The sequence below is a fragment of the Scardinius erythrophthalmus genome (genome assembly GCF_964197995.2).
Source record: "Scardinius erythrophthalmus genome assembly, chromosome: 11".
Lineage (NCBI taxonomy): Eukaryota > Metazoa > Chordata > Actinopteri > Cypriniformes > Leuciscidae > Scardinius > Scardinius erythrophthalmus.
Genome location: NC_138231.1, coordinates 3,755,804 through 3,779,574, shown reverse-complemented (window position 1 = coordinate 3,779,574; position 23,771 = coordinate 3,755,804). Strand labels below are relative to the sequence as shown.

General features: G+C 40.0%; 1 protein-coding gene across 7 annotated transcripts in view; it reads left to right on the top strand.

The window, feature by feature from the left end:
• Positions 1-2,731: 2,731 nt before the first annotated feature.
• Positions 2,732-23,771, top strand: part of gphnb (gephyrin b) — a gene marked incomplete at both ends in the record, with an annotated part of 93,351 nt that continues 72,311 nt past the window's right edge. For all 7 annotated transcript variants that reach the window (XM_081378708.1, XM_081378707.1, XM_081378706.1 and 4 more), the window contains one exon: positions 2,732-2,795. In XM_081378708.1, coding sequence (XP_081234834.1) covers positions 2,732-2,795 — 64 coding nt within the window. The remainder of the gene's footprint in view (positions 2,796-23,771) is intronic.

Genomic DNA, 23,771 nt, shown 5'->3' with positions numbered 1-23,771 from the left:
AAATGTCCTGTTGCTTCTACATGTTGTCACTTCTTCTTGAGTCTCTCCATCATTGTCTGACTCCGGTTTGAACATAAAAGGCTAAAAGTTTTTGAAATGTTCAGTGTGTGTCTGTGTGAGGTAATCGGAGCTGCTAACACACACACACACACACACACACACACACACACACACACACACACACACACACACACACACACACACACACACAAACTCTTGAAGCTCCATCCTCTGTGCCGGGAGCTGCAGCTCATTTGCATTTAAAGGTACACACACAAAAACGGCGCGTTTTGGCAAGAATAGACCAAACAATTCAAACAAGTTCGGGTGTTTTATAAGGAGAAAGAAGAAAGTCACTCTGTGAATCTGATACTGATATCCATTATAGTATGAGTTAGAAACACAAGTCTGTTTGACAGAAAGTTTGGGAAACACGAGTAGTGTTATTAACTCATGTCAAGTCAAGTCAAGTTTATTTATATAGCGCTTTTCACAACATAGGTTGTATCAAAGCAGCTTCACAGTAATAAATTAAAACAATACATCAATGTTTGTTTCTAGTGGAAAGTCCGCGTTTGGTAATGCTGATCAATGGTATCGTTGATTGATTAATTCAATTAAATATCCCCAAATATCCCCTATTAACTAATATAATAATATAATACACTGCAAGATCTTGACCAAAAATTGATTTTTGGTCCAGATCTTGTATTGCCAATGCAAGAGTCAAGCTCTCTGTAAAGTCTCCTACATCCCAAAGACTTTCAATGAGTTTAAGCTCTAGACTTAAGCTCAGAGGAGCCGATTCATGTGTGAAAATGATTCTTCATTCTCTCTCACAACCATTCTTTCACAATATGAAGTTTTATGCAACAAAGTTCGGGAGGAGCATGTTCAGGTAATCATCCAATCAGCACAAGAAGAAGCCAGTATAAATAAAGCCTTCCCTTACCTCCTGTCTCATGACTAATTTCTCAGCATCCCGCCACCACCCCATCACCTCACATTCGGCTGGGTCTGCTCATAGATACCTATAATCTATACATTTATAGGGGGGAGTACTCTGGGGTCGGGGCTGAAATCCGAGCTCGGAGCCCTCCCCCCGGACAGCAAGCCAAATACGCATTATAATATTACATCAGATTTCATTAACATGTGAACTCGTGAACTGAGCCTGATGAATCTTGACATATGAATCCTGGAATATGGTCATGATGTGTCTTCATACATGGTTGTTTAAGAAATGAAAAGCTACACACTCCATCAATTAGGGTTAGAAGAACTGTTGCCAAACATATAACATGATAGAAACATAATAATCACTGCAATAATGATCCAATCATAGATTCTTAAGCATTTGCCTATTTAAATCCAAACAGCAACTTAATGTATAATAACATAACTTTAATATAATATAATATAATATAATATAATATAATATAATATAATATAATATAATATAATATAATATAATATAATATAATATAATATAATATAATATAATTGTCACTTAGTTTGGACTTTGTTTTTAGTTTGCACCGTTTTCCACTGTTGAGTTAGTTGTCATTTAGTTCGGGTGTGTAGTTAATTATCCTAATTTGCTTGTATACTTCAGTCCTCTGTGTCTATTTATTTGCTGTCGGGTCTCGTCTGGGATATGTTGTAAGCCGTTCTCTCTGTTTAGCTTTGCAGATGCCTGTGGATTTATGTGGATTCTAACAGCACAGTTCTGAGCCAGTAATGTAATGTAATAATTAGTCATTTACAAAAGTAAATAAAAAGTAATATACCAACTAATTTTAAATTCTAAAGAGTAATTTATGGTAGCACTTTACAACAAGGTTGTATCTATTTGTTAACATTTCTTAATGTTCAACATTTCTTAATACATTATTAAAATCAAAAGACCTGAGCTGACATGAACTAATGATGAACTTTAACAGTGATTAATTAAAAAAACTGTAACAAATTGGACTTTATTGTAACGTGTTACCAAATTTTACCATCAAAAGTTTAGGGTCGGTAACGTTTTTTTGTTTTTGCTTCTGTTTTTGTTTTTAAATAAAAGAAGTCACTTATTATTACAAAGGCTGTATTTAATTGATTGAAATTTAAAGTAACTGTTTTATAATCTATAGGCCCATGTTAAACTGTAATTTATTCCTGTGATCAAATCTGAATTTTCAGCATCATTAGGCTTCAGTGTCACATGATCCTTCAGAAATCATTCCTCTGAATTAAAAAAAAAAAAAAAAAAAAAAAAAAGATCAATGTTGAAAACAGTTTTTTTTTTTCAGTTATTTATTTATTTTTTTGAAATTGTGATACTTTTTTTATTATTATTATTATTCGATGAATTGAAAGTTCAAAGAAACATAATTTATGTTTAACAGAAATCGTTTGTAAAACATTATAGGCTAAATGTCTTTACTGTCACTTTTTATCAATTTAATACATCCTTTTAAATAAAAGTATGAAAAACGTCTTACTGACCACAAATGTAAATGAACTTAGTTTGCATAATTGCAGCGTGTTTTACAGAAACTCTGAAATTATGTAAAGCTCTAAAAACATTTGTTTGTTTTTAGCTGATTTCCCGGTGAGATTTGAGCGCTGAATCTTCGCTCTGCTGCTCTGGCCTGCGCGCTTCCCTCATTCCCCCTCCAGAGTTCGATGCGCTCGGCTCTCGGCTCTGCCTGGAGTTCTCAGTGCGGCGACAGCGGTGCTGAATATGGCGTCAGACGGGATGATTTTAACAAACCACGACCACCAAATCCGGGTCGGCGTCTTGACAGGTAAAGGCCAGAATCCTTTATGTCATCGTGTGGTTTATTTTTTGGGGAAACGGCTGCGTATTTCCAGCTGTTTGCCAGCGGTGCCAATCCTTCCCAAGTGTGTGTGTGTGTGTGTGTGTGTGTGTGTGTGCATGTGTGTGTTTGCGTGTTTCTCTGCTGGTCAACGGTGATTTAATGCCCTTTCCCCCTCTTTGCCAGAGATTAATTTACCTGCCAACCCCCTGCACGATAAAGCAGCACAGCTTCTGGTTAATCTGTATCTTTGATGTCATTATGGAATTTCAGAGGAGATTGTAGTTTTATCTGCTGAATTCTTCATTTTCGCTTGTTAAACCTCTAAAAAGAGCTCAATGTTCACAGCACAGCGTTTCACGAGCACGTTTAATTCAGTGAATGATGTATTATTTGTACCTGGCCGGATAGTCATCGGTGATAAAGATGTGATTTACTGTCAGAGACAGTGGATGCAGTGGGCTGATATTAGTAAGGATGGCTGTGAATCGTGGGCAGAATGCTGGTTTCCTCTCTGCATGACAGTCTTGTTAATGCAAACATGCATTCGCCGGTGATTTCCATTCGGGATTTTTTTCTGTGATGCTAGTCTATGACCACTGAAATGTTCTAGGAAAGGCTTTATAATATGCGATTAATCTCCTTCCTGTGTCAAAAATGGAAGGAAATCAAATGCAGCCACCGAGTTACTGAACGATGGCATTTTGTGCTTGAAATCTCCCGAATTGGCAGGATAATACAGCTTTAGGGAGAGAGGAGGGAGAGGGGGGGAGAGAGGGGAGGGGGGGGGGGGACGTGAAGGCCACGGATTTTCGTGTGATGTGATAACCCTCTCATGGAAATCCGCTGCTGAAGGTGGTAATGTGCAGAGATGGAGAGAGAGAGAGAGAGAGAGAGAGAGAGAGAGAGAGAGAGGAGCTCCATCCAGCACTGAGGGAAACCCCGCTTCACCTCCCCCCTCCTCACTACTGTAGAGCAGGGAAACCAGCAGCGTCCGTGTCCGTGGTTCTGAAATGCAGCGTTCGCTCGACGAACGCTGTCCGCGGTTCTGAAACGCACAGCGACCGCGCAATGAACGCTGTCCGCGGTGCTGAAACACACAGTAGCCGCTCGATGAACGCTGTCCGCGGTTCTGAAACGCACAGCGGCCGCTCGATGACGCTGTCCGCGGTGCTGAATCGCATCTAGCGCTATTCATGCTGCTGAAATACAGACCACAGTCACTTCTCACGGGGGTATTTCCCTACATGTTCTGCTCTGTAAAGATGCTTTTAGTTAGGGCTGTGGACATTGAGAGGGGACACGTCCCCCCAGTTTTCAGATTAGTGGTCAATGATATTGATTCATAAATTATTGTATTTGGTCCCCAAATGTAATTACAGCCTTGCTTTTATCTGTACATTTATTACAGGGAATGTCCCATGGGAGTAACCTGGGGATATTTATTCTGCTCAGTTGCACAATGCATCAAACCTAGGTGGGTTTGAATCCACAAGCTATTGGTTAACCATGTCAAATATTTAACTACTATTCTAGAGGAAATTTACAGGGTAGTCAGGGCTACCGGGGTATTGGTTTGTATGTTACTTTATCAAACTCTTTTATTCAGGGATGTAGAGGAGGACATGCTCTAAGTATTCAGATTAGTTGTGAACTGAAATGGGTTTTTCAGTGGCTGATTCTTAAAATCATGACATCTCTATATGTTTACATGAAGTTACTTATAGCAAGGACAATCCCCATGAAGTAACCTCGGGATACATACTATAACGGATTGTCGGGTTCGAACATACAACCGTTTGGTATCCAGACCAGATATTTCATGGATTTTCAAGGGAAACAAGGCTGCTGGTGTATTGGCCTGCATTGTTCAGGACTATCTCATTTATCAGATGCTTTTATCAGTACATTTAAAACACTTTCAGTCCCTATGTTGTAACCTGAGGTTAAGAGTCTTGCACAAGGGCACAATGGTGAAAGTTCATAGATCGAGCCTTGTGGGGTTCAGACATACAACCTTTTGGGTCCAAGCCTGATGATATTGGGGTATTTTCCTACTATTGTTCTGAATTGCTCAGCCATTTATCAGTGCACTTTACTAGGAGAGCCCCCCTGGAGTAACCTCAGGTTAAAGTATCCCGCTCAGTGGCACAGTGGTGATAGTTCACATGCACCTTCTAACCACTAGGTTACAGCACCACTGGTGTATTGGCCTGCATTGTCATATGCTTTCAATTTGATTTCAGTGTTGGCATGGATATCTAACACCCCTGAAGCCTGTAGCTTATACCACACATTGTCAGTCAAGCATATACAGGCCAGCAGACACGTACACGAACACGCAATCATCACGCTTGTCATGCGTCTGATTACTTTTGTGACCCCCTCTACACAAGGATGACATTTGAACAGGAAGCTAGCTAATATTTGTCTTGGTAACAAATGTACCATTTCCACTTCTACTAGTGTCCCTCTCTCTCTTTCTCTGTATCTCAGAAGGCCTGTGTGTTGAGGGAAATGAAGACAGGAAGGTAAAAAGGAAGAGGAGAGAGATATCACAGTCTGTGTGTGTCATCTGACCTTTCAGAAATCTCTCTCTCCTTGCTTTTGCTCTTCCCTCTTGTGCAGCTGTGGGATTTCACGTTGTTGAAAAGTGATTTCCTTTCCTATCTCTATCTTGCCAGTCACATCTGAGACTCTCACTTACAGGTCGTTGAAGTATCTATATTATCAACAATGTAAAGATAAATGTCTATCAGGGACCAGAGTTGAAACTGTTGACCTTTGACATCAGTCCATGTTGTTACTTCAGTCTTGTGTGACTGCGCTTGACTAATCATCCAATGACGTAAGGCCTCATCCACATCTGCTCCATCTTCCCCAATGACAGCAGGGTCATGTGACCATACATGTCCCCTTCTCTGGGGTTGAGAGGAGCTTTGGTTGGCATAGCAACACTGTGGAGGTTTTAGGAACCTGACAAGCATACAACAACTCCAAGATGTAGGGTGGGGTCATAGTTTCACACCCGGACACCACGGAGAGCTGTTGTTGGAGACGTTTAACTTTTTGTTCACTTGAATTGCATACATTTTATGAGGACAGAATTTGACATATGAATGATTTCTTGTTGAGTTTTCTTAAGGACTGTATTATCAAAGTCATTTTGTCATTTTCTAGTAGTTTGTTAAATATTTAAATTTAGCTTTCAGTTTTAGTAATTTTAGAATTTCAGCTGAATCATTTTTATTTGAGTTAATTGCAATGTGCATGTTTCAAATTTTCTTTTCTTTTTTATAGTTTTAGTTAACAATAACAACACTGGTTCCATCAACGGTTTGATTTGTTGAAATCATGCAGTACATGGAAAACTAATCTACTGGAGCCAAATGTAAATTAGCATGTCATTAGGTAAGAGATTTGATTTGCTGCAATTAAGGATTACATGATTAATAAATCCAACCGAAAGGGTTCTAGTCGATTCTTACCAGTAGTTTAGGTCTTGTTTCAGTAGAAATATTTAGTCCCCCCCCCCCCCTTTCAGCACTGTGTCTTCAAAAGTTTTTTATTTTAGCATCCTCACCTTGGTGAGTACTGACCTAAAAATAAACCTGATGTGACCTTGAGAAGGACCGCCATCTTCCTGTCACTTCTACAAAACATGAGTTACTATTAAGGGGACCAAGGAAAGTAGTTCAGCTCAGACAACCTTTTAGCTGGATAGATAGATAGATAGATAGATAGATAGATAGATAGATAGATAGATAGATAGATAGATAGATAGATAGATAGATAGATAGATAGATAGATAGATAGATAGATAGATAGATAGATAGATAGATAGATAGATAGATAGATAGATAGATAGATAGATAGATAGATTCCTCTTCCTGCATGTTGTGTCCAATTCAATTCAAATTCATACCCATAACTTGAAAAGGAGCCTGATTGTTAAATTTTAAATCTCACACAACCTTATATTTTTCACCAGTCAGTTGATAAAATGTGCGATAAATCGTTGTGACAGTGACAGAGTGCTTCTGCTTTCATTTGACACAGTGCTGTCATTACAGTCATTACTTTCAACTTGTCACGCTGTTTGTATGCCTCATTAGTAAAGTGCAGTGTATTGTTGTCTACTTGTTGTTTTCTGTTAAAGTACAACTGAATTGTGTGTGTGTGTGTGTGTGTGTGTGTGTGTGTGTGTGTGTGTGTGTGTGTGTGTGTGTGTGTGTGTGTGTGTGTGTGCGCGCGCGTGTGTGTGTGTGTGTGTGTGTGTGTGTGTGTGTGTGTGCATGTGCGTGTGCGTGTGCGTGTGTGTGTGTGTGTGTGCGTGTGCGTGTGTGTGTGAGAATTGACCTGGCAGTGATAATAGATTGCGAGTCAATCTTTCGGCAGCAATGCAGTGGTTAGTGTTATCAACGCAAATGGAAACGAGAAGGAAACCAGCTTTATGTCTTCACCCCGGTAACTCTCGTAAAGGCTTCCTTCAGTGTGTGTTTTTACCCTAGAGCTGTGATTTTATAGATCCAGATCACCTTTCTGCATGTCGCTGCGCTGGATTCTGTCTGAACTTGTTTCCTTCCACAGCAGGACCATTGAAATTCAGTCACTGAACTGCCAATGAGGAAACTCTCTGCGGCAGACAGCACATCTCTCTCTCTCTGTCTCTCTCTCTCTCTCTCTAACTGTCTCTCTGTCTCTCTCTCATTCTTTCCTGCTCCTTAGATCTAGTGAATCTGGATTGTGTGGGCGGCGTTCCAATCTCACACGTGTATCAAAGAGACATGCATCGGCCACATTTACACGAGCGGCTAAATTTAGACGCCTGATAAAGTCATAAATAGGAATAAGATACAGTACAAATCCACATTGGTTATTCAGCATGACCAGTTGAGTATGTGCATTTTTTTTTAAAAACCCTTTTTCCTTCCATGTCTTTTTCAACACATCATTATCATATAATCATCATATCATATAATAATCATTTTATCATATCATATATAATGCCTGGAGAGAGCTAACCGTTAACCGCCTGAATGTAAATGTCATGTGACTAATGACTCTATCTGAAAGAAAGAGATTTGCATTGCATTGTTACATTAATTCCATTTGTGGATTAAAAATAACAATGTTCAGATGTTCTCAGATGCTATTCTAAATCAATAAATAGGAGTAAAGTAACCGTGTGCAGATCTTTCTCTTTAATGTTTTTTAGTTTTTCATCTGTCATATTTATCCTCTTTTATCAATGACACAAGTATACAACGTCATGCAACACTTCCTTATGAATTGCGGTCTGACACATTATGTAATGCAATAATGCACGAGTGTTTGCATTCACATACATCTGTACTTGACCTTGTTTTGTTTCATAATTGATGAACTTTGCAACATTATTGAATTGAATCTAAACTGAGCTGAATAATGTCACTATATCTAATATAGAGCTGCTTTACAGCTGAAATTGAATTTGTTTCGAAATTGATGAATTTCACAACATCCGCATGTGTTATTAAAATTAATAACACTGCTTTACAGCTAAAAGTTAAATTGTTTCATAATTGATTTATTTTGCAACATTTACACCATTATTTTCCTGTGTATTACTCTGAAGCCTCTTTTTAAACATGTGTGTTGTATTAACAGAATCTCTAAACACACGTGACTTGAGTTGACTGAGAGACTGGGACTTTATTATCAGCCAAAATAAAATCAAGAGAGTCTCATCTGGACAAAATGCATCTTTACGCTTTAGTGCTCCATTTAAACGTGTGTGTGTGTGTGTGTGTGTGTGTGTGTGTGTGTGTGTGTGTGTGTGTGTGTGTGTGTGTGAGAGAGAGAGAGTGTGTGAGAGTGTGTGTGAGTGTGTGTGTGTGTGTGTGTGTGTGTGTGTGTGTGTGTGTGTGTGTGTGTGTGTGTGTGTGTGTGTGTGTGTGTGTGTGTGTGTGTGAGAGAGAGAGTGTGAGTGAGTGTGTGTGTGTGTGTGTGTGTGTGTGTGTGTGTGTGTGTGTGTGTGTGTGTGTGTGTGTGTGTGTGTGTGTGTGTGTGTGTGTGAGAGAGAGAGAGTGTGAGTGAGTGAGTGTGTGTGTGTGTGTGTGTGTGTGTGTGTGTGTGTGTGTGTGTGTGTGTGTGTGTGTGTGTGAGAGAGAGAGTGAGTGTGTGTGTGTGTGTGTGTGTGTGTGTGTGTGTGTGTGTGTGTGTGTGTGTGTGTGTGTGTGTGTGTGTGTGTGTGTGTGTGTGTGTGTGTGTGTGTGTGTGTGTGTGTGTGTGAGAGAGAGAGAGAGAGAGAGAGTGAGAGTGAGAGTGAGATTGAGAGTGAGAATGAGTGTTTGTGTGTATGCAAAAGGAGTTAATGCATCTAAAAAATGAAAGCCTTTTGAACCTTAAATCCTCCTCCATAATTTCACAGATAAACACACAAATGAACCAACCATGTCCTCCAAATGCTCAGACATACTGATCTTTCAAATAGATTTGGGATCAAGTTCATCTCTTCACACACAGGGAATTATTGTGTTTGAAAGAAGAAAAAAAAAACTAGAAAAGAAAAGTCTTTCTGCAATCTTAAAGTCAACATGAAATCAAAATTGACCCTAATTATTTTAAATGAATCATTGCAGTGATTGCTATTAAAATAAAATAAAAAAATTACAAAAAAAAATTACAAAATAATTGTCTTTGTAATCTTTCATCAGAATGTAATAATTCCCCAGCGAACACGTTCTGATATGTAACACCCACTTCAATTGTTAATGGATAAAACCAAGTTTAATCCGTTTCTCCATTGTTTCACTCAGAAGTGTCGCATTATGAAAGTAAAATGTGTTGTGAGTGTTTCATGTTGGCAGTGAGGTTTCTCCACTCTGGACTCATTACGAGCCGCTGTAACGCGTGATCGACAGTAAAAAGGAACCGCTGTCAAAGGGATGGTGAACATGAGCTTGTGTGTGTTAAGATTAATAGACTGTGACGTAACATGTCATGATACTTTGTAAGAGCGCTGCTTTCGTGTGTGTTTTAAGCTTTATAGGCCTGTAAAAAGACTCGTCAGTCACACTTATAAATGTCAGAATGCCATTGCATCAGATCCATTTTTGGAGAAAAAAATTATGAAAAAATAATCTGTTTGAAATGCTAAAACAATAGTATAGTGGCCAAAAGTGATGTCCAGCCTTATTTAAATATCCATTTAAATATTATGAAAAATGGGTTAAAGATTTTATGAGCATAGTTGTGCATTTGTTTTGTTTGTGATAACGCAATGAAATTGTGCTGACATAATTTTTGGCCAGACAAAAAAAATATGACTATGCAAAAACAAGAGAGAACCAACAAAATATTAATAACTGATTATGGTGTAGTCAGTGTATGCTTTTTCGTTTGAGCTTTTTTTTTTTTTTTTTTTATAAAACCAGTCACACTAATAGTGAGTCAATTCTCACTATTAACTACAACTTTTGCCTCAATAAACTCCTAATTACTGCTTATTAATAGTTAGTGAGGTATTGGGTAGGATTAAGAGATGTAGAATATGGGGATGCAGAATAAGGCATTAATATGTGCTTTATAAGTACTAATAAACAGCCAATATCCTAGTAATATTCATGCTGATAAGCAACTAGTTAATAGTGAGAATTGGAACCTAAACTAAAGTGTTAGCATAAAACCTGTAGCTTGCCTTTTTTGCCAAATTATTTTGTCAGATAAATACCGTTACCAAGTTTAGGCCTTGTCCACACTAATACGTTTTCGTTTAAAGGGGTGGTATAATGTCCTTTTCACAAGATGTAAAATAAGTCTCTGATGTCCCCAGAGTGTGTGTGTGAAGTTTTAGCTCAAAATACCCCACAGATATTTTTATATAGCATGTTAAAGTTGTCACTTTTTGAGGGTGAGCAAAAACACACCATTTTGTCTGTTCCTTTAAATGCAAATGAGCTGCAGCTCCCAGCATAGGGGGCGGAGCTTCAAGAGCTGCACTCACACAGACATGCACTGAAAATCTCAAAAACTTTTAGCCTTTTATGTTCAAACTAGTGGTGGAAATTTTTATTCTTTCCAGAGAGTCGTTCATTTTCAGTTCGTTCACCAAAATGATTCGTTCAGATTCGTTCACTGATTCGTTAAGTGATAATTTCTTCATATTACATATATACTGCAGCAGGTGGCGAAAAAGAGTGTATTTTATGCTATGTTTTAACAAACGTATTTACTTGTTACAAAAAAAATTATTTGGCTTTGTTAAAATGTGTGCCTTATTTACTAAATTAATAACATAAGTCTAAATAAGTGGTTCAGATGACCAAACCAAGGTTTTCTTGCATAATTAACATTTTAATTGTTTAGTCAGACATACACATTCATAAATCTGGATTATATTAAACGTTGATGTTCTGTATGTTGAATATGAATATAAACAATTATATGTGCACACCTATAACTGCGCTTTGAATGAGATTGAATCACATGCTAAATGACCGATCTACCCAGTACTCTCATTCACGAATGAAAGTACCAGTTAGTTCAATTCGTTCACGAACGAGATCTCTCTCTCTCGTTCAGACTCAAAACACAGCGATCTCAGTCAGTGATAGGCATATTCGTTCAGTAGATCCAACCAATTACATGCCCCTTCACAGCCCGAACTGAAATGCTGTTTGCTGACGTTACGCAAATGAGACCTAACCAATACTGTCATATTTTTTTGGTTGGTTTTAGTTTTTAATAATTTTGATAATACAAAATGAACACGAGTAGTCAAGTAAATTGTTCAAAGTGCAAAATACCACAAAACTAAGACTAAAACACACAAACAAAATATAAGAAAAGCAGGTAACGAAGTGTAAATTTAAATCAAGTAAACAGTCAAGTGCACCCCCCTTAGCTCAAACCAAGTAAAAAATGACGATGTTAATTTGTCTTTGTTATATTTAACCATTAGCTTGCGTTATTAACCTGTTTTCATTACAATGGTAAAGTGTCAATTTCTTAAACATGTTAACTACACAAACCTAGCTCTATCGGTTCGCCACATAGACTGTGTGTTCGCCATCATTATCGTTCAAACAACTGGTTATTTTCGTTCATGAATGACATGTAGGCCTACCAGTTCGTTCAACTCGTTCACAAACGATAAGATCTCTCTCTCGTTCAGACTCAAAAGCAACTCGTTCACAGTCAGTGAAGGGCGTATTCGTTCACTACATCCAACAAATCACATGCTCCGTCACATCTCATACTCGAAGGCTATTGGCTCGAGGTTCATTCTTTGACAGGTTGAAAACACCGGTTCACTAAGCTGCGCATGCGCTGCTAATAGCGCCGCGCTGCTGTGGAGGGAGGGATTTCACATTTCAGTGAACGAGAAATATGAGTCAATGGATTACGTGAACGAGAACGATTCGTTCACCTAAAGGATTCGTTCAAAAAGAACGATTCGTTCACGAACGTAACATCACTAGTTCAAACCGGAGTCAGACAATGATGGAGAGACTCAAGAAGAAGTGACAACATGTAGAAGCAACAGGACATTTCTGAATGGTTAGTTGATGAATTTATGTAGCTTATGTGTAGTTATCTTCTAGTCATTGATTAGCATATTCTGTCTTGATAATCTATAAATCATGTTCCGGGGGCGGGGTTTATGTAAATTCTAGGGTTGGTGATGTCACTAACCCGGGAGGAATGTGGTGTAGTCTCTACCAGCCGTTTGTTGTAGTCCTTAAAAAGCGATTTCTTTAAAAGCAAATATCTCCCTTTGCTTAGAACTTTGAGTGTTGTAATTTTGCAGATGTTGTTTATGATCAAACAGCAACATTACACACTAACTAAAGTTAAAAAAGTCAAATCATAATCAACCACCCCTTTAAAAGATGCATATTTTTCTCTCTGTTTTGGCCTTACAGTACGTCCACACTAAGACATCGTTTTTAGCAACGAAAACGAAGTGGATACATTCGAAAACGCTGTTTTTGTGTGTTGCAGTGTGGAATTTGTGGTATTTGAAAACGATGACCCATAAATATTCATGTTTATACCAGTATTATGCCTGTTATGTGCACTTCACTTTCACACATTTGCTAAAATATGTTACTTTGCACATTCTTCATATCACAGTCCTGCAATGATGACAGAAAATGTACTCACGTTTGCTGTCCTGCGGAAATACAGTCATGTTTTAGACCAAACATATGATGGTGAGTGAGAGGACACTTACTGGACGCCTCAGTGAATGCTGAGATATTTTGCTAAATAAAATGATCCTGCCAGTCGAATTGCGTGATAACTTGATCATGTCTTGTTCTGTCTGTATCATCTCAGTCAGCTTTACGAGGTTTTACGCATGCGCTTGTGAATGTGAATTAAGCGATTTCCGAAGTTTTAAGTGTGGATGAGAAACCTTTGGAAAACACTTGAAAGAGCTAGTGTGGACCTGGAGCGTTTTGAAATTTTTTCAAATCTATCCAGATTAATGTAGTTAATACATGTAGTACATGTATGTAAGTTGATACATGTTGAAACATGTAATGCCTTAGTGTTTTGTTCTTTCCTCAAAAATGCACTTGTAAGGTCATAAAAACCCAAACACCTTCAGGACATCACTTTTGGCCACTACTGTGGAACAAAAATCACCAGTTAATGCAACATTGAGACTCAAAAAAAAGAAAAGAAGCAGCTTTTGAGACGCTTTATTTAATATTTTGTATCTAATGCAATTACATTCAGACTCATTTAAGTGCCCAAATACTTTCTGGCATCACTGTAAGTGTGTGTGTGTGTGTGTGTGTGTGTGTGTGTGTGTGTGTGTGTGTGTGTGTGTGTGTGTGTGTGTGTGTGTGTGTGTGTGTGTGTGTGTGTGTGTGTGTGTGTGTGTGTGTGTGTGTGTGTGTGTGTGTGTGTGTGTGTGTGTGTGTGTGTGATGAGTCACCGCGTGCTTCACTGCTGTCCATTGAGCGTTTCTCTTTAATTAAGGAAGTGGGATTAATAAACTCGTCAGTGACCTGCCCACTCACACACTCTCTTTCTCCCACTTCATGGGTTTCATCATATCACGATTTGTGAAGTTGTGGGAGAAACAGCATCAGTAACACTTTACAATAAGGTCTCATTAGTAAACATGAACTAACAATGAGCAAAACATTCTTACAGCATTTATTGACCTTTGTTAATGTTAGTTAAAGCTGCTCTAAGCGATGTCGGGTGACGTCACTTCTTGTTGACGTCCGAAGTATTGTCAAACAAAACGGCGGCTAGCTCGACCCTCCCTCCTCCTCATCCTGTCCCCTCCCCCTCCCTTCCGTGCTTCCTGAAACAGTCATGAACCATTTAGAAAAACAAACTGGATTTACCCTGTCCAGCAGAAACAGAGCCTCCTGAATGTCGGATTGGAAGCCCTTCTGCCGGCGGAGTTCTCGCCACCTTTTGAACGCTTTTCCGATGTAAATTCGGGACTTCGCGTTCCTTCTCCTTTTCCCTATTTTTTGTTATTTGTTCATCGGAACGTCGTCTCTTTGGTCGTGTGTCGGCCATATCAAAATTCTCAAGAATATAAAGTTTTAACGTTAGTCGTTGTCTAGTCTACATCTCTCCTCTAGCTAACTTCCCTCTTCACACCCCCACACCCCCACACCCCCCTTCATGTGCACGCACACTAACCCCCCCCCCCACACACACACACACACACACACACACACACACACACACACACACCCCTTCATGTGCACGCGCACTAAAACCCCCACCCCCACCCCCAAATCATTCTTATCGGTTATTGGCTGGAACACTGTTTGTTATGTTTCGTGGTCCAGGCTGGGCCAGTTTGTTTTTGTTGCCGTTTGTGGAGCCTGGGCTGTCTACAGAGACCGAGTTTTTCTACAGTGTGTTCAGGGGACAGGCAGCTAGCGGATAGTGAGGAGATGTTTGCTGGATGTGACAAAAAATGCTTCGGCCTAAAAAACGTGTGACATCGCTTAGAGCACCTTTAATAAAAAAAAATATTTTCATGTTTGTTCACAGTGGATTAATTTAACTAATGTTAACAGATAAAAAAATTATCTTAATAATGTATTAGTAAATGTTTAGATTGATATTAACTAAGATTAATAAATGCTGTAGAAGTATTTTTCATTGTTAGTTCATGTTAACTAATGCAGTTAACTAATAATAGAAAATTCATTTATTTAATTTTAATTTTAGTTTATGCTCTAGTAATTTTGTTATGTGCTTTCGTCACTTTCATTATCATTTAAATTTTTCTATATAACTAGTAATATCTATATATAGATTATATATATATACTTATATATGGATTTACTCTATATAATCGATTGTTATTTCAGTTTTAGTTTTAGTAATTTAATGTCTTCCACTTATTTTATTTGAGTTAGCTGCTAAGGCAACATTTATTAATTTCATTTATGTTTTTTAAAGGGGTCATATAATGTCATTTTTGTACAAGCTAATATGATTCTTTAGGGTCTAAATTAAAAGTAATATATGTAATATACTTTAATTAAAAATTCTCATTACTATTGTAAGAAAACACTAATTTTACCTGGTCAAAAACAGCTCTGTTTTCAGCACGCCGTTTAAGTGCATGTGTCTTTAAATGATAATGAGCTTTGCTCACCCCGCCCCTCTGCTCTGTGCGTACACCGTTTGTAACACAATAACACAATAACCATAACACCATGTTCATTATAAACGTGGGATTATGAATTATATTAAGAACGTCATACATAGAAAACATGCCGTAGTGTACCCTGAGTGTAAACAGCCGCATTCATCGTGAAGCATGCAGCAAGATTAATATAAAGATTAATATAAAGGTTAATAAAACGTTACACTCACTTCAGTTCTTCTGGAGGTGCAGCAGGAACACGAATAGTTGGTACCGATCCTTTTTTCAGGAGCAGCTTCTTAGCAAAACCAGCTTTACTGACCCTCGTTTGTAAAGCAGTCTGGTGTGTGAAATGATTTGCGCAAACATGAGCATTGACGTTGATCGTGGGGAATATTCCCTTCGAAAACAAACTCAGCCTCTGCGTCTTCAGCGGTTCGGATTTAGGAACATCAACATGATGCTGTGTTCCTTATTACACCCAAGAACAGGACGCCATAATCGCTTTTAGACGCCATTCTACTCAGTGCTCCAGCGTATCAACAATGAACGCGCGTTGGCTCGTGCTATGATTGACAGCTCGCTCATGAGGGCGCGAGGGCGGGTCTGTGTTGAAACGCTGCTGTCAATCAACCATTGTGGGAGGGGCGTCAATTTTGTGACGTCACAAAATCGAACACCTTGATTGAGATGAGAGAAAACATATAAGAAGATTTAAAAAAAAAAACACTGGATGGATTTTTATCATTTTATGATGGTTGTGTACAGGCACTGCCAACACACATTTCAGTACAATCAACTTGTAAAAGTGCATGTACCATTATATGACCCCTTTAAATGTAAGTTGTTCAAGTGTAAGTTGTTATCTAATATTTATGCTTTAAATTTTATTTTATTTTTTCAAATAATGAAAACAATTTTTAATAGTTTTAGTTAACGCACTTATAACCACTGCTTTATATTCCTGTTCAATTCCTGAATTTGAACTGGATTTAGTATTGCAAGAATTGTACAGTTAAAATGAATTGAAATACAAAGAAAATCATATAACTGTAATTTTTACCTGGAAAAAAAGAAATAGATAGATGGATGGATGATGGATGGATATAAAGATAGATAGATGCGTCAGCTCTCTGTGTGTGTGTGTGTGTGTGTGTGTGTGTGTGTGTGTGTGTGTGTGTGTGTGTGTGTGTGTGTGTGTGAGTGAGTGAGTGAGTGAGTGAGTGAGTGAGTGAGTGAGTGTGTGTCCACAAAAAAATTAGTTTGAAACAGTTTAAAAAAAAATGAAACCAGTTTTTATTGTCTGCATGACAATCCTGCACACACTGATCTCAGCGAGCGTTCAGCTTCTTTATAAACACCGCAGACGTGTTTCATCCTTGTTGACTGACGTGGGAAAAGAGTAAATTAGGTTTCGGAGGCTTCAATCCTCTTCCCTGCCTAAATTTAACCTTCTTTCTCTGATGGCTTGTCGGTTCCTCACGAACACCCACTCCAGTGCGCCGGATTCTTCTCTGCTCCTGGAAGAGCGAGTGCTTATACTTGCCGGCTTTAAATAATGGAGGAAGGTGCTTTTGTGGGGCACATGTGTGTGTAATGGCAGGGGTGAATAATTCAGCCTGGTCTGTTCACTCGCACCAGTATGAGAGAAGACACTCAGATCATGCAGATGCTTATGTGAGTCTCTGGCACCAGGTGTGTGGCCCTCGGGGGCCGACCTGAGGTCAGGGCTTTCAGGACTGAGAGCAGTGAAGCTGAACTCAGGTCTGCTGAGAGGAGGACATGTCTTCTCTTTAGCTGAAGGGTTTGGCTTTGCCTTTATGAGTTATAGTGTGTGATATTGGGAAATCCTGCTTGGATGCTCAAATGTGCTGGAGGGCCGGGATTTAAAGGGACAGTTCACCTAAAAAATTTTGCTCCAAACCTGACTTTCTTTCTTAGTAGTTATTTAAACTCATTCGTACTTTTGCATGCTCAAACTTGTCACACACATGTCACATGACCTTATCAGTCATGTGACACAATGCCATTTATGCTGTTGGTGTCACATGATACATTTTGATACAAAATACAGTACAACAAAACATTATATTATATTATATTATATTGTGAAATATTATTGCAATTTAAAATAACTGTTTCCTATGTGAATATATAGTAAAGTGTAATTTATTCCTGTGATCAAAGCTGAATTTTCAGCATCATTACTCCAGTCTTCAGTGTCACATGATCCTTCAGAAATCATTCTAATATGATGATTTGATGCTCAAGAATCATTTCTGATTATTATCAATGTTGAAAACAGTTGTGCTCTCTGAAAACGAGAGATCAGCATTTATTCAAAATAGAATCATAGTATAACATAAGTGTCTTTACTGTCAGTTGTGATCAATTTAATGCATCCTTGCTGAATGTAAGTATTCATTTCTTTAAAAAAAAAAAAAAGAAGAAGAAAACCTTACTGATCCCAAAGTTTTGAACATGTTTCGTGTAAGTGGCATTTATCATGTGACCAAACCATTAGAAAACAGAAACTGCAAAGCACAAATGTGAACATCCGTTGACCGATGAGAATTTAGGAGTGAGAAATAGTAGTGATGATCCTTGCCTAAGCAAACAGCACCAAATATTGTAAATGTCACAGCAAAGCAAAGCATGAAAATACAGAGAAGATCTTAGAAAAGGCAGATCTTTAAAGGAAGCAGGATGAAAAGAGAGCGAGAGGATGAAACGGGAAGCAGAGGATCTGCAGTGTTGTAGTCGTAACACTGAAGCTGTGCAGTAATTGCTGATGTGGTCCAGAGAATTGAATGTGATGAAGGCAGATGCTAACAGACAGATTCATTACAGCTGTGCCCAGAGCAGACAGACAGGCAGAGAGACAGAGAGAGAGACAAGCAGAGAGAGAGACAGGCAGAGAGACAGAGAGAGAGACAAGCAGAGAGAGAGACAGGCAGAGAGACAGAGAGAGAGACAAGCAGAGAGAGAGACAGGCAGAGAGACAGAGAGAGAGACAGGCAGAGAGACAGAGAGAGAGACAGGCAGAGAGACAAGCAGAGAGAGAGAGAGAGAGACAGCTAACAACTGTATAATTATTAGAAGATTAGACATTTTTACTGCTATGTTTAATTTCGTGTAATTTTTATCTTCTTTTTATTATTATTTATTTATTTTTATTGTATAGTGTTATGAATGCTTTGGCAATGTAAAGATTTCTTTCACCATGCCAATAAAGCTATTTGAATCTTGAAATCTTGAGACAGAGAGACAAGCAGAGAGACAGGCAGAGCGGGAGAGAGAGACAAGCAGAGAGTCAGACAGAGAGAGAGAGAGACAGAGAGACAGGCAGACAGAGAGACAGACAGAGAGAGAGAGAGACAGACAAGCAGAGAGACAAGCAGAGAGACAGGCAGAGGGAGAGAGAGTCAAGCAGAGAGACAGGCAGAGAGACAAGCAGAGAGACAGAGAGAGAGAGAGAGAGACAAGCAGAGAGACAGGCAGAGAGACAGAGAGACAGACAAGCAGAGAGACATGCAGAGAGAGAGAGAGAGAGAGAGAGAGAGAGAGAGAGAGAGAGAGAGAGAGAGAGAGAGAGAGAGAAGCAGAGAAGACAAGCAGAGAGACAGGCAGAGAGACAGACATACAGAGAGAGATGGGTGAGTCTTGGGAAATCAGAGAGAGAGAGAGAGAGAGAGAGAGAGAGAGAGGGTTAAGGGGAGTCTCTCTGTCAGGGGAAATAAGTGCACTGCAGAGTCAGGAAACTCCAGCCATGAGCAGCTTGTTTGAGTTCGCAGCAGTGCAGCAGTCCTGAGAGCAGAGGGTCTTCCCTTACTGCACTGCATACTAACAACACCACCACTGCATACTAATAACAACCACACACACGACTCCAACACAGCCCACCGCTGCATACTAACAACAGCCACACACACAACTCCAACACAGCCCACCGCTGCATACTAACAACAACCACACACACAACTCCAACACAGCCCACCGCTGCATACTAACAACAACCACACACACGACTGCAACACAGCCCACCACTGCATACTAACAACAGCCACACACACGACTCCAACACCACTGCATACTAACAACAACCACACACACAACTCCAACACCACTGCATACTAACAACAACCACACACACGACTCCAACACAGCCCACCGCTGCATACTAACAACAACCACACACACGACTCCAACACAGCCCACCGCTGCATACTAACAACAGCCACACACACAACTCCAACACCGCTGCATACTAACAACCACACACACGACTCCAACACCACTGCATACTAACAACCACACACACGACTGCAACACAGCCCACCGCTGCATACTAACAACAACCACACACACAACTGCAACACAGCCCACCTCTGCATACTAACAACAGCCACACACACGACTGCAACACCACTGCATACTAACAACAACCACACACACGACTCCAACACCGCTGCATACTAACAACAACCACACACACGACTCCAACACAGCCCATCGCTGCATACTAACAACAACCACACACAACTCCAACACAGCCCACCGCTGCATACTAACAACAGCCACACACACGACCCCAACACCACTGCATACTAACAACAACCACACACACGACTGCAACACAGCCCATCGCTGCATACTAACAACAACCACACACAACTCCAACACAGCCCACCGCTGCATACTAACAACAACCACACACAAGTCCAACACAGCCCACCGCTGCATACTAACAACAGCCACACACACGACCCCAACACCACTGCATACTAACAACAACCACACACACGACTGCAACACAGCCCACCGCTGCATACTAACAACAACCACACGCAAGACTGCAACACAGCCCACTGCTGCATACTAACAACAATCACACACACAACTGCAACACAGCCCACCGCTGCATACTAACAACAACCACACATGACTCCAACACAGCCCACCGCTGCATACTAACAACAGCCACACACACGACTCCAACACAGCCCACCGCTGCATACTAACAACAACCACACACACGACTGCAACACAGCCCACCACTGCATACTAACAACAACCACACACACGACTCCAACAAAGCCCACCGCTGCATACTAACAACAGCCACACACACGACTCCAACACCACTGCATACTAACAACAGCCACACACACGACTCCAACACAGCCCACCGCTGCATACTAACAACAACCACACACACGACTGCAACACCGCTGCATACTAACAACAACCACACACACGACTGCAACACAGCCCACCGCTGCATACTAACAACAGCCACACACACGACTCCAACACAGCCCACCGCTGCATACTAACAACAGCCACACACACGACTCCAACACCACTGCATACTAACAACAACCACACACACGACTCTAACACAGCCCACCGCTGCATACTAACAACAACCACACACAACTCCAACACGGCCCACCGCTGCACACTAACAACAACCACACACGACTGCAACAAAGCCCACCGCTGCATTCTAACAACAGCCACACATACGACTCCAACACAGCCCACCGCTGCATACTAACAACAACCACACACGACTGCAACACAGCCCACCGCTGCATACTAACAACCACACACACGACTCCAACACAGCCCACCGCTGCATACTAACAACCACACACACGACTCCAACACCACTGCATACTAACAACCACACACACGACTGCAACACAGCCCACCGCTGCATACTAACAACAACCACACACACAACTGCAACACAGCCCACCTCTGCATACTAACAACAGCCACACACACGACTGCAACACCACTGCATACTAACAACAACCACACACACGACTCCAACACCGCTGCATACTAACAACAACCACACACACGACTCCAACACAGCCCATCGCTGCATACTAACAACAACCACACACAACTCCAACACAGCCCACCGCTGCATACTAACAACAGCCACACACACGACCCCAACACCACTGCATACTAACAACAACCACACACACGACTGCAACACAGCCCATCGCTGCATACTAACAACAACCACACACAACTCCAACACAGCCCACCGCTGCATACTAACAACAACCACACACAAGTCCAACACAGCCCACCGCTGCATACTAACAACAGCCACACACACGACCCCAACACCACTGCATACTAACAACAACCACACACACGACTGCAACACAGCCCACCGCTGCATACTAACAACAACCACACGCAAGACTGCAACACAGCCCACTGCTGCATACTAACAACAATCACACACACAACTGCAACACAGCCCACCGCTGCATACTAACAACAACCACACATGACTCCAACACAGATGTCAGATAACATCTCCAAAATGTTAAATACCTTTTGACTAGTAACCAAAAGTCCAAATCATAGTCTCTGCTGCACCAAATTAACTGATATAAATACTAGTGTAGAACATTGCATAGAAACTGTGTCTATTCCTCGTTTAGTGCGATCAAATAATAAATCTACTGCAGGATCTAGGAAAAATCTAATTGTTATTAAAACAGAAAATGTTGCTATTAGTAAACAAAAACAATTTCTAAAGCTAGGTCTTCTAAACATTAGATCACTCACACCTAAGGCAGTTATTGTAAATGAAATAGTCACAGATAATAGCATAGATGTACTTTGCCTTACTGAAACCTGGCTTAAACCAAATGATTATTTCGGTCTAAATGAGTCTACTCCAGCAGGATACTCCTATAAGCATGAGCCCCGTCTGATTGGTCGTGGCGGCGGTGTTGCAACTATCTATAGAGATATTCTCAATGTTACTCAGAAAACGGGTTATAAGTTTATTTCATTTGAAGTACTTGTACTAAATGTTACGCTCTTAGATGATAGAAAAACATCCCTATTATCTTTAGCCTTGGCTACCGTATATAGACCACCAGGGCCTTACGCTGATTTCCTAAAAGAATTTGCAAATTTTCTCTCAGATCTATTGGTCAATGTCGATAAAATATTAATTGTTGGAGATTTTAACATACACGTAGATAATCAAAATGATACGTTAGGGGCTGCGTTTATAGACTTATTAAACTCCTTTGGGGTTAAGCAAAACGTTACCGGACCGACTCATCGTTTTAATCATACACTCGATTTAATTATATCACATGGAACCGATCCAACCGATATAGATATCATTCCGCAAAGTGATGATGTAACTGACCATTACATGGTAACTTGCATATTACGTACCCCGGTAATATATCATGCTGCGCCGCGTTATCGATTAGGCAGAACAATCCTTCCATCCACCATAGATAATTTTTCAAATTGCTTATCGGATCTGTCTCAGCTGCTGCCTGAACCTAAACAAACAGATGAACTAGACGAACTAACCAGCACTATGAGCACCGTTCTCTCTGGAAAATGGGATATTGTTGCACCTATGAGACTAAAAAAGGTCAGAGAGAAAATTAAAGCACCATGGTACAACAATACTACTCGTGTTCTAAAGAGAGAAACCCGTAATTTAGAGCGTAAATGGAAACAAACTAATTTAGAGGTTTTTAGAATCGCTTGGAAAGACAGTACGTCACGCTATAAAAAGGCCCTAAAAGCGGCCAGGGCTGAGCATCTCCGCAAACTAATAGAAAATAACCAAAACAATCCTAGGTTCTTATTTAACACCGTGGCTAGACTAACAAATAAACAAGCGTCACCTGAACAAAATATTCCGTTACAGTTTAGTAGTAATGATTTCATGAATTTTTTCACTGAGAAAATAGAAAACATCAGATCCACAATTGTAAACGTTCAATCTTCAATCGCGCCTTATAATTCAGCCTCAATTATCACCCCGCAAGAACAATTACAGTGCTTTACAACTATAGAACAAAAAGAGTTAAATAAATTTATCATTTCCTCTAAAACAACAACATGTTTATTAGATCCCATACCAACTAAACTATTGAAAGAAGTGTTACCTATAGTGGAAGAGCCTCTCCTCAATATTATTAACTCGTCTTTATCTTTAGGTCATGTTCCAAGAACATTTAAATTGGCAGTTATAAAACCACTAATTAAGAAACCACAATTAGACCCAAATAACCTAGCAAATTATAGACCCATTTCAAATCTTCCTTTTATGTCCAAAATATTAGAAAAAGTTGTGTCTGCCCAACTGGGCTCTTTCTTGCAAGAAAATGACACCTATGAAAAGTTTCAGTCTGGGTTCAGGCCGCATCATAGCACTGAAACTGCGCTCGTTAAAATCACAAATGATTTACTCTTAGCTTCTGACCAAGGCTGTATCTCAATACTAGTTTTACTTGATCTTAGTGCTGCGTTCGATACTATAGATCACA